Source organism: Apis laboriosa, unplaced genomic scaffold (genome assembly GCF_014066325.1).
Source record: "Apis laboriosa isolate Shangri-la unplaced genomic scaffold, ASM1406632v1 scaffold68_cov148, whole genome shotgun sequence".
In the NCBI taxonomy this organism is placed as follows: domain Eukaryota; kingdom Metazoa; phylum Arthropoda; class Insecta; order Hymenoptera; family Apidae; genus Apis; species Apis laboriosa.
The window spans coordinates 678,937-690,986 of record NW_025224135.1 but is presented as its reverse complement, the minus strand read 5'-3'; the positions used below and the strand labels follow the sequence as shown (position 1 = coordinate 690,986).

Here is a 12,050-nt window from a genome sequence, read left to right as displayed (position 1 = left end):
TTTTTTTTTTTTTTTTTTTTTTTAGCAATTTCAACGATTCACGGAAGTTCAAGATACGTACGAGGTGTATCGCGCAGGTAGTACAGCGCATCGAGACAACGAACGTTATATCGCGAGTCCCCATTTTTTTCGCATCGTTTCTTCCCTCCCTCCACCTCGCGGACCTCCTTCCCTTCCCGCGCCGCAATTCCTCTCTTTTCTCTTCTTTTATTATTATTTTTTTTCTTTTTTCTTTCTTCTTTTTTTTTCCCCCCGCGCGCGCGATGCACATGATTATCGTTGTCGGAAACCGACAATCCATTGATGCACGACGTTGTCGACCTTTTCCCCCTCTTACACGGGCGGCCCGCCTCCAACCTGTCCAACCGTGTATATTCCATTCCAGTTTAACTCGTATATCTCGCGACATTTGCTCGCTCGCTCGCCACTCGAAATTCTTTTATCTTTGCCAATAATAATATATCGGTACGACTCACGAGAGAGCGAGCGAGCGTGCGTTTCGAACAGAAGGCGAGAGAAGGAAAAAAAGATTCCTGAGGTAATTTCAAACGACACAACAAAACTTGCTCGGTTTTTTGTTATTGGCGAAAAAAACTTCCAGGCGTAGCTCGGTCGACGTCGGTAACGGTTTGTTTACCGACCGAGCGCGAACGAGTATTCAAGTATCGTTTGATCGAAGAAAAGTGCGTTGAATATTTTTGTATTTTTTAAAAAATTATTACATCGAACGAATAGATGCAATATAACGATTCGCACGATGAGATTATCCATGGAAAAGGATGAAGAGAATAATATAAGAAGTATAAAGGAGTAAAGTTTCGAGAGATTTTTTCTTTATCCTACGTTTCTTTCTCATCTTCGCAACAAAGAATCGATCACTCGGTGTGCACACGTGCATAACTTTACCCTGTACGTTTTACGGACGGAGGTTATATTTGCCGCGGATGTCCCATTAATGGCTTCCCCTCTCTCTTCCACGGTATCGGTATTAAATAATATTTAGAGAAAGGGAAGGGGGAAGGGAAGAGAGAGAGAGGAACCGATCGACGATGGTGAACGATAGGCGGCGGCTATAGAGGTCGACTGTGGCAGAGATGGGGAGAAGGATGGTTTTAATAAGTGAGAGACGGACGCACAGTGGTGTTCGACGAACGTGACCTTGTAACGATAAAAAACAAGGGACCATGTATCCCGGAGAGTGATTCATGTCGCCGGCGAAACGCGAATGCTTTATGACGGAACACGGATTTCGACGCGTGTTCCGTACCGAGTAATGAATGTTTGCATTGTTTTCGCACCGACAGATGGACATTTCGGTTGGTTCATGGAAAAATATAAAGAATGGCCGGTTACGCTGGAATACCTTCCTCCTCGCCCTCGGGGGGAAATGAACGTCCTAATCATCCCGATTGTAGGCGAATTCTTATGCAAATTCGGATTTTTACGAGGAGATGAATCTCTAATCTAAACTGAAATGGAGAGAATTGTGAATTGCTTGGACGAAGATGAACTGGTATACACTTTTCCTGCCATTTTAATCTGAAATGCGTAAAAGAAAATTTATCGTTATTTATTTCGAAAAAAATCGATCGGTTATTCTCCAAAGAATAAAATTTATATAAATTCGGATTTTCAGAAAAAGATGGAAGGAAGAAAAATATAATTAGAAGGAAAATTAATTTATTAATATAATTTAGAAAATTATCTCTCTTATAAATTTAAACGGTTATGACGAAGATTCGTAAAAATTATTTAAGAGAACTAGTTTCTCGTTATTCTAACCTCGAAATGAACGAATATATTTATATATTATTGTATATTATATTACATATAATTATAGAGAAAAGAGGAGTACATATAATTATATAAAAACTATATACAATAAATTACGTATATTCAAGATATTATAGCAAAAATTCGGAAAAGCTAGTTTCTCTGAAATAAATTTAAAATCTAGAAAAAGATCGAAATAAACTTAAATTATCCTTCAACCTTATACGGCGAAGATTCGTAAGCAATTAACCATTGGAATCGAGGAGAACGATCTTCCACGACGATTTTACCGATTTACCAACCCGTCGAAAGTGTAAATTACCTTTTGCGATAAATGCAGCGGTACACAGAACGTCCCCGATCTCTCTTGCACTCTCCCGCCTCCCCCCTTCCCCCTCCCCCGTTTCCTTTCGTCCCTCGCCCCTCCTTCCTCCTTCCTTTCCGGGTCCCTGGAACCCTTTATGTATCGCACCCTTGCCTAGAAGTCATCCCCAGTTTCCTACTCCCAACAGCTATTAGTCCAAACAATATGGCTGCCAAACGCAGCGAACAATCGATAGCAAGCGAGCGAGCGAGCGAGCGAGCGAGCGAGCTGTGGGCGCCAACTGGCTGTATAATCGAATTAAGACTATTAAACGCGAAATCGAACGTCATCCTCCAACTGTTTTGCGTAACTCACCGTATAACCGTTCCTTACATTGCGCGATCGACCTTTGTCCCATAGATTATCGCCTAACGGCAAACCATCGCTTTTTTTCTCCAAATTGGTTTCATCGAATTAATTGCGTCATTCGATTGTTATTAATCGTTGCCTTAGATATCGCGAATAAATAACTCTCTTAAAAAAACGTAATCTCGTAACCGTGTCATTACGAATCGATGTATTTCATTTTTATATAGGATAGGATACAATTTTAAAGCAAACGCTTCGAGGCAATTCTTGTTTCTTTGGGCAAACGAATGAACGTTTTTTTCTATATTGTAGAACGTTCGTGTTATTGGGCGAGAAACACCTTTGTTGCAGTCCGGTCTCGGCACGTGGCAACGTCGGCGGAACAGCCTGTTGCGCAGTATCCCTATAAACGCTTGGAACGTCTAAATTCGTAAACACACTTAAAATATCCTCCTCCTATATCCTAGCGAGTTTTTAAGCGATCTTTCTTAACGAACGCTAATACGATGTGTATCGTATATCGTTATCGTAAAAAGATATCTGTTATCGTAAAAAAAGAAAAAAATAAAAATTCTAGAAATTGGGAATGGAAAGCTCACGACGTCACCAACGCATATGCTACCTCGTATAATTAATCAATTAATTCTTTCTTTCTTTCTTTCTTTCTTTCTTTCTTTCTTTCTTTTTCATATAGAGGGATGCGACCTCCGGTTGTTATACATATTCCATTTTCTTTTTTTTTTTTTTTTCGATGAAGTTAGGCCAAGTAGAAGTACCATTGACACCCCTTGTATTAGACAGCCGAAAAAAAAATAGTTAAAACTGACAGGTTGATGAGGTTAGTGATTCGGCAGAACAGATTATTGGCAGTGCGAGGCAGAAAAGAATTCGTAGGAGATTCAAACGGACATATTGTCATTGTAGGCGAAGCCGAAACGAGCCATCGTCGATATTTATTTACTTTCTTTTTTTTTTTTTCTCTCTCTGGAGCGAACAGTCATCATCAACGGGTCGAGGCCATCTCGAGATAACGAGAGCAGATAACAACACGATATCGCCGGAACACGTTGATGATTCGATCGTTCCCAAAACGATCGAAGAACAAAACGGAAGCGATCATTAATTCCAAATTCTTCTTCCAGGTTCTTCTTCGATCGATCCGAGATCCGGATCAGCCAAAAAGCAATCGTACACCAAAAAACAACTTCTTTCATTTATTTATCCATCTATCTTTCTCCTCTTTTCCCCCCCTCTCTCTCGATCGAATCCTCTTCTTCCAAACAGACTTCGATAGTAGTAACACGAAGAGAGAGAGAGAGAGAAAAGAAAGAAAAAGAAGAAGAATACATGGCGGGAGAAGTATGGAGAGAGAGAGAGAGAGAGAGAGAGAGACAGAGGTGGAAACAAGTGTTTCTCCTGTACTCATTGTACTCACCTTTCTTCGGTATCAGAGATTTAAGCAGCATTACAGCGTTTTCATCGCACGCCCACCCGTGCATCTTCCTGTAGCTGTCTCGCCCCTTCTCCGTCAGTTTGTCCCACGGCTTCGGTTTGCTCAGCAACTCGCTCACCGTGCCCTGGCTCAGCCCGAGTATGTACTTGGCGAACAACCTCTGCCCGATGTTGTGTATCGACAACAGCTCCCTCACCTTCCTCGCTATGTGCAACGTGTCCAGATTCTGCGACGCGTACTTGTCCATGTTGTACCGGAGCATGTCTTGCAGCCTCGCCTCCATCGGATCCCCCTTCGGGATCAGGGACTCGCCCAGTCTCACTGGCATCCCCGTTGGCCCGAACTCGTCGCTGAATCGAAACGGATGCGTTCTATCGTCGAACCGGAACGGGCTCTTCAACGTGTCCAGCACGCTCAACCCTCCTATGTTGTTGTTGTTGTTGTTGTTGTTGTTGTTGTTATTATTGTTGTTGTTATTGTTGTTGGCCAGATGATGACTGTTGTTGTTGTTGTTGTTGTTGTTGTGGCAAGATTCCTGGTCGGGCGGGCTTTTGGGGGGCGGCGCTGGGGGTAGGACGGCGGGCGTGAGGGTTGCGCCGTTGACGGAGGCGGCGGAGGGGGTGGTGGTCTCGATGATGGAGGTCGGCGGTTGAAAGCTCGGGGGCGACGTTAACGCCGTCGTCGAGGACGGTGTCGGGGGCGCCGGGGTCTCGTGGCCCGAGACGGGTGTCGGCGCTTTCTCCGCGTCGAGGCAACTGAGCGGGGTCGTTCCTAGGGGGGTGTTCGATTTGGCGGGGGTGTTGGAGCTGGACGAGGGATCGGTGGGGGATGGAAGATGATTGAGGCCGCTGCTCGCGGCCGCGGTGGGCGGGTGAAGGCCGATCAGCGGTTGAGCTTGCTGCAACTGTTGCTGCGACAATTGGCTCAACGGATTCGATTGCTGTTGCTGTTGTTGCTGCTGCTGTTGTTGCTGTTGATTCATGATGGACCTCTCCAACGTCCGCCTCCAGTTGGCGACGATCTCTTCGCCGAGGAACGAGCCGAACGTCTCGACGTTTTGCAGGGGAGGGGGGAAGAGGAGGCTGGACGTGGTCGAGGTGGCCGAGGATGGTGTGGGGGTGGAGCGCGGGGGGAGGGAGACTGCTGCTGGGGGTGGCGGCGGTGGTTGCTGGGAGGACACGTGGGACGAAGGCGGCACACCCCCGACCCCGTGGGGCGAGGCGGTAGAGGCGCGCTGCAGGGGTGACGAGAGCCCACCTGCAACCACCAAAAAAAAACACACAGGGGGCCGCGTGAACACGAGCGTGTGAACTTTGGATGGATGGAGAGACTTTCGCGAGACTTTCTGTCTTTTTTCTTTTTTTTTTTTATTAGGGGAAGGGGGGCGGGGAGGACCCGGCGAATCTATACAGCAATACAATAATTTAGATCGTACTCCTCTTGAAGCGCAACGAGGAAGACGAAGACCGAGGAACCGAGACTCTCTTTTTCGACGCTTCGTCGCGCGATCGAAAACAAACGAGGAACGACGAACGAGAGGCCCAACGAGAGGAAAAGTGACGGACGCGGGGCTCCACCTCTCTCGTCCTCTTTTTTATTTCTTTTATTGTTATTATTATTATTATTATTATTATTATTATCGTCCCCCCCTCTTAGCGCGAAACTCTGGCCGCGAATACGAGGATCGATTCGAAACTTTGGTGTTTTTTTCCCCGAGATAAACACTTTTTCTTTTTCACGCTTTACGCCCCTTAAACGTGGAAACGCGTTCAACGAATCGCGTGTGTGTATATATATATATATATATATATATTTTATATTATATATTTATATATATATATATATATATATATACACAGAATTTGCGTTTCCCAGCGTGCAGATGCTCGTGATTGGGGGGAGGGGGATAGGGACGATACGAGGAAAACATGGAGTGAGATATCGGGAATGTATATAATAATACGTATAATATAATATCGTGCGTGGTGTTGGTCTCGGTTAGTACCATCTAATCAACAAAGGCGCGTGATCGACTCACAGCGCCACCAGTAGCTCGAGAAAGTGTGCGATCTAAGCGTGAGGTACGGAGAGGAAAGGGAAGGGAAGGGAAGAGAGGCGTCTGGAAGAAATTAGGCGGAAGAACGGAAGAAGTGGAAGCGCGATAGCGACAGAGAAAGAGATAGAGAAGAAGGAAAGAAGAGAGAGAGAGAGAAAGAGAGATGACGGATGTCGTGTGAACGATAAAAAAAAGTATGAGAGTGAGAAAGAAAGTCTTAGCGAAAAAAAAAGTGAAAGAAAAAGAACGAAAAGATAAAGGAGAGAGAAAGAGAGAGAGAGAGAGAGAACGAAGAAAGTTATATAAAAAAAAAAAGTGCGAACACAATGGCAAGCAAGAGAGTTACATCGTTGTTCCTTTTCTCTCGGTAAGCTCCTTCAGTCATCCCTCGTTCTTTACAGAAGCGTCCGCGTTGCGTGACTCGTGTCCTTTTTTCTTTCTTTTTTTTTTTTGTTTGTTTTCATTATACACATTATACATATATCATTGTACGATTGTACCGAGCCCTTCGACGTAGCCTCGAAGAGAGAGAGAGTCGGGGGATCGAAGATCAGAAGACCTGCTCTTTAACGCAGGTCAAATTTCTTTTTACATAAATATGTATATATATATATATATATACATATACTTACGATCGCTCTTCCGTACCGATACTATATATATATATATATATATATATCTAATACGTCCAAGCAAGTAAGTCTGGCCTACGAGATATTTCGCTAAATCATTCTTCCTAATTCGAATTCGAAACAAGACCTACGTGTGTATACCAACTCGATGGAGACAAGATGTACGAAAAGTGAAGCGAGATTCCTCGATGTATATGTATATATATATATATATATATACGTATACATAATATATATATACATATATACATATAGCTTCGCAGTACACGAATAGAGCGGAGAGAGTGATATTTGGCTGGACTTACCGAGCGCGTCCGGGGTGTTGGATGGTTTCAAGCTCTCGGTCTGTTGAAGCGCCTTCGAGCGTTCCATTAGAAGGTGCTCCAAGCTCTTGCCAGGTTCACCGGTCGGTATCTGGGAGAGATCGACCGACCTTAGCGCGTTTATCTCGCGTTTCAGGTCGTCGTAGTCCCTCTGCCGTTCCAGTTTGCTCTCCAGTCTGTTGATGTGCTGTCTGCGCGCCTCCAGTTCCTCCTCGAGCCGAGCGGTCGCCTGTGCGCTCGTCTCTTGGAGACGCTGCAGGCTCTGCTGTAACCTGGACACTTCCTCCACCAGTTGACCGATCTGAAAAAACGAAATATTCCTTTTTTTTTTCTTTTCTCTATCTCTCTCTCTCTCTCTCTTCCTCTCGCCCTCCTATTAATTATTTTTCGCCGATTAATATAACGGGCGGGATTATTAATCGCGCATAAAGTATCGGCGGGCAATCGGCATACCCCCTCCCCTCCCCTCCGTTCCACGAAGTTGTCACGAAGCGACGAGCACGAACAGTAATTACATTACCATCGATACAAATATAGAATCACATTCTATGTGGAATCCGCTCGCTTTCCAGCCCCTCCCTCCCCCGAGCCGCCACGCTCCGCTTCCGGGGCTCGTTTATCAGCGGGTAAGGAGCTTAGCAGAGGAGCTCTTTATTAATTTTATCGAATCGATTGTACCGAATCGATATATAGGGACCGCTTAAGGGAGGAGGAGGAGGAGGAGGAGGAGGAGGAGGAGGATTGGATAACTTTGAATCTCTCCGGTTCGTAAATGATAATAATTATCGGCGGTGGTGGAGGATTAAGTTACGCCTCGAGTCGTCACTGCCCCTTCCTCCCACACCCCCCCCCGCCCTCCTTCTTGCGATTCGAGAGAAATTGTGAAATTTATTTTTTTTCTCCCGTGATAGTGGATATATAATGAAATAATATATTCTCTCTCTCTCTCTCTCTCTCTCCACTAACGGAGGAATTTATTCCGTAATTGTGGAAATAGGAGGTGGAGATAGTCGAGTCCTCGCATCAATAACGAAAGTATTATTATTCCGCCCCCTTGGAAAGTAATCAATTGCACGAGAATTCGAGTCCCATCTACCTGTTTCATTCGGGCCCTCCCCGTATATGAATAGGTACAATGGATACGTACGTGTTGGAAAATGCGATCAGGAGGAAAGAAAGGGGGCGGGGGAAGGGGAGGGGGCAAAAAGGAGAAATGAATAGCGGATCAAGTGGAGAAACAAAGGGAAAAAGAGAAGAGGGAGGAGGAGGGGGGGGGAGGGAGAGGCTTAGAGGCGTACATATATTGGCTGGGGGAGGAGGAGGAGGGGGAAGAAGAAAAGGAAAGTACGATTAAAAAATAGATTCGAGTGAAAATAAAATCGAATGAAAGGGGGATGATAATGACTGGGATGGAATTAATTTAATTAAATTAAGAGGGAGCGCGATATTATCGGGCAGGAACGTGGAAGCGGGAGTTGATCATTGGGTCAGAATTTTGCAAGGGTGTAGTATTATTATCGCGACTTCTGTGCGATTCCTTTCTCTTATTCATCGATTCCCACAGCCCATCGGATTAATAATTTACCACGGTTGTCGTACCACCACCGCCACCGCCTTCTCCTCCTCCTCCTCCTTCCCACTGCTACTCTACCCACCAATCTCCTCTCTTCTCCTCCGTTGTCCGTGGACAGGAAATCATCGTGTGTCGTTCGATCGAATAAATACAATCCGTGTAAACATCCCGATGCGTCGAAACTCAAGTGTTCTCAATTTAACGCGATTGAAATTTATTTACGATCTCATTAGTTAGTCCATCGAATAACAACGTACAATAATAAGAATTAACCGGATTGAATTGATGTTTTGTTAATTTGTCGTTCTACTAAAAATCCAAATTCCAAGTTGGTTCGAGCGAATAAATTTTTCCCCGAAACTCGTCCACGAAGGCGATCGGAACGAAAGCATATCCACGCTTCGAAATTGAATGTAACGGAATTCTCGAATTTCGTATAATCGTTTCCCTTAAAATGCGTTGTATCCAAACGGGATAGATATATATATAGAGAGAGAGGGGGAAGGGAGGAAAAAGGGCGAGACGCGTTTGTTTGTCAAACACGCTCGAAACAAAGAGAGAAAGAAGAGGGAAGGGGGGGGGGAGGGAAGGAAAAAGGTGGAGGTCCTTTTTTCCCCTTTTTTCCTTCTTTTTTTTAAATCCCGCGGCTCATTCTATCAGGCTAGACCTGTCGATGCATGCCGGAGGCGTGAATTCTGCGAAATTGAAGCTTTGCTCCTCAATTAACCCCCGGAAAAAGGGATGATGCCTCACCGGGGAAAAACAATTGATACGATCTCGTTCGCATCGCCCGTTGCACCCGTGCAAAACGCATTCAGCTTTAAAATCGTCTCTCCCCCCACCCCACCCACCGCTCTCGCCCGCCACCGCTCCGCCCCTTCCCCCTCCTCCCGCGCACCTTTACCCTTCGCACAGCCTCGCGCGCAACAACGAGGCGTATTTTTTCGCTCACGATGCTCGCTTGGGACGACACGTGGATATTTTCGCGTCCTTCCGCCGCGGATTATAGTTTTCGAAATATTTTTTTTTCGACAAAAAATTGAACGATTCTCGAAAGTTGGGGCGAGGAAGAACGATTAGGTTCGAGGAGAGGGTATATATATAATTATAATTAATTATTTTTTCCACGCGTCGAAAATTTTATTTTTCCATTTTTGACTCGTTCGATCCTTCGATTCGTGGTATAAAAATTGATTCGAGTTTAACGAAACTCGAAAATATTCCCACATTTCAATTTAATTTTCGATCGGGTTTAATTTGAAGAACGAGTTTTCCCTTTCCTTTCGAACAAATAATTAATTAATATTCGGTAATTAATTCTCGGACGATCGGCACGATCGTCTCTCTACGCACGATTTTGCCCGATCCTCGCGAGTCGGCGCCGTCAAATACCGAATTCGGGCCTTCTTGCAACGGGGCTAGCTAACCCGCTTACCGAGCCAAGGTAAGCTTGCGAAATTTACCACCTCTTGCGCACCATGTACATCCGAGAAATTCGATTAGCCGAGCTAAGGAATTAGCGGATTACCCCGAACCTTTCTCGTCCCTATTCCTAACCTTCGATCTTGCCCCGCATCTTCTATTCAAAAATATAGTAATACTCTCCGATAATACGTGTTTTCTTTCGAAGAAGGACGACGATTATTATATGTCATCGAGGCAAGCTCGTTAACCTCTTGACGAGGGAGGAAGAGAGGGAAGAAAAAGAGAAACAAGGATGGATCGATGGTTAATGGTGGATCCAAGCCTCGAACCATTGGAATTATCGTTTTAAGCGAATTTTAAATGTTGTTATTATTATTATTGTTATTATTATTACAGGTTCTATTCTTTTGATTTCTATGATTATTAAGGAATTTGTAATAGTGAATTGTGAATAAAGTGTAATGGTTCGCTGGTTATGATCACAATTAATTTTTTAAATTGTGCACAGTTTATATTATAACCGATATTCTTATCCGATATCTTGTTAAGAAGTATTACTAATTCTCTAACATGTTTCTTATTTAAATTCGAGTTTTAGAAATTCATGACCAATTTATTTGGTAGCAGTAAAATGTAAACTCCATTGGAGGAGGGAGGCACGATCGCCCGTTAAAGCGACGCTTAGAGGCGTCGAGGAGGGGGCTGTAAGCAGCAGCAGCCTCTCCATTGTTTCTTCCTATCGTCGATCATCTCCTTCTCCTGACCGCACTGATTTTTGCTATTTGCACACACACACGTGTATATATACATATATATATATGTATATATAAAGGGTTGGTCCAAGGAAGGGGAAAGGGGTCTTTGTTTGTCGAGCTATTGATCACATTTTCTCCCGCGGTATAATCAATCTTCACGCACACGCTCCTCGCACTTACGTGGCCCGCGCACACGTGACCCTCTCCCTCCCTCTCACCGCGTATTATTAATTCTCCTTTCCTTCGCTTGTCCACCGATCGCGATCCGCCTACTCTCTTCCCTTTTTCTTTTTCTAAGAATTACATCCCCCATACATAGATGGTCCTTTTCAACATTCTTCTTAAGCACAGGTGACAGGTTACCCTCGTCCAAGTGACTCGGCGAGGTGAAAGGAGCATTTCTCGTCGTCGAGAAATATATATATATATATATATATATATATATATATATACACGTATGGGGCACTCTCCTTTTCTCGCCACGGGAGAGAATGCCAATTAAAAGCGTATGGGGGTTGGAAAGAAAGGCCAATCGATAGGAGGCGGCTATCATCATCCCTTCGCCTCCCTTCTCGAGCCTTCCAACTCCTCTTTCCCTTGCTTATTCCGATTCCCTTTCGCTCTCTCTGGAGGGTGAGGAGGAGGAGGGTGTAGTAGTGGTAGTGGTAGGTAGGTAGGTAGGTAGGCAAGCCGAAGGGTTGCCCAAACTGGGAAGTGGGAATTATGGGCAGGATTAATATGCAAGGACTGGATACGTGCGGTGGCAGGGGGTGGAGGATGGCGAAGCAACAAAAGGGGTCGAAGGGGAAGAGCGAGGGGGAGGAGGCCAGAGAGAGAGAGAGAGAGAGAGAGAGAGAGAGGGCGGCCCCTCTCCGTCTTCGTCCGTCTGATGTCGACGGCGAAGAGCCTCCATCTCCTCCACCTCCCTCCCTCCCTCCCCTCCCTCCCTATCGGCTCGCATCTCATCCCCACCAACGTCTCCTTACAGGATACACGGGCTAACGGACACCCCTATCGATTTTACAACTCGATATATGTGAATACCCACTTGTCTAATGACTGATCGGAGCTTCCAACCCTTTCCTCCGACCGCCGCCCCTCCCCTCTCCAATGTATCTCGCCTCATTACACCGGCTACGTGCCTTTGCCCGACATCTCGCGCTGCATCGACGCGCGCAAAAAATCCATCCATCCCCCCCCTCCCCTATACATCTATACATCTCTCGATCACTTTTTCTACTTCCTTCTCGCGAAGGAGGGCGAAAAATTCGCTTCCATTCCTTTCCCTCCTTCTTTTCTTGGGTCTCGACCGTGACCCACGTTCCTCGCGAATTTTTTTTTCTCGGGGGAATCTCTCGTTCGATTCGATCATATTTCGTTCTCAGAC

The 12,050-nt window shown here is 45.2% G+C and overlaps 1 protein-coding gene across 4 annotated transcripts in view; it reads right to left on the bottom strand.

Annotated features, from left to right (window-relative positions):
• LOC122718703 (homeobox protein cut) overlaps positions 1-12,050 on the bottom strand; it is a 113,194-nt gene that overhangs the window by 14,069 nt on the left and 87,075 nt on the right. For all 4 annotated transcript variants that reach the window (XM_043943966.1, XM_043943968.1, XM_043943969.1 and 1 more), the window contains exons 4-5: positions 6,893-7,211; positions 3,882-5,156 (exon numbers count right to left, since the gene is read on the bottom strand). In XM_043943966.1, coding sequence (XP_043799901.1) covers positions 3,882-5,156; positions 6,893-7,211 — 1,594 coding nt within the window. The remainder of the gene's footprint in view (positions 1-3,881; positions 5,157-6,892; positions 7,212-12,050) is intronic.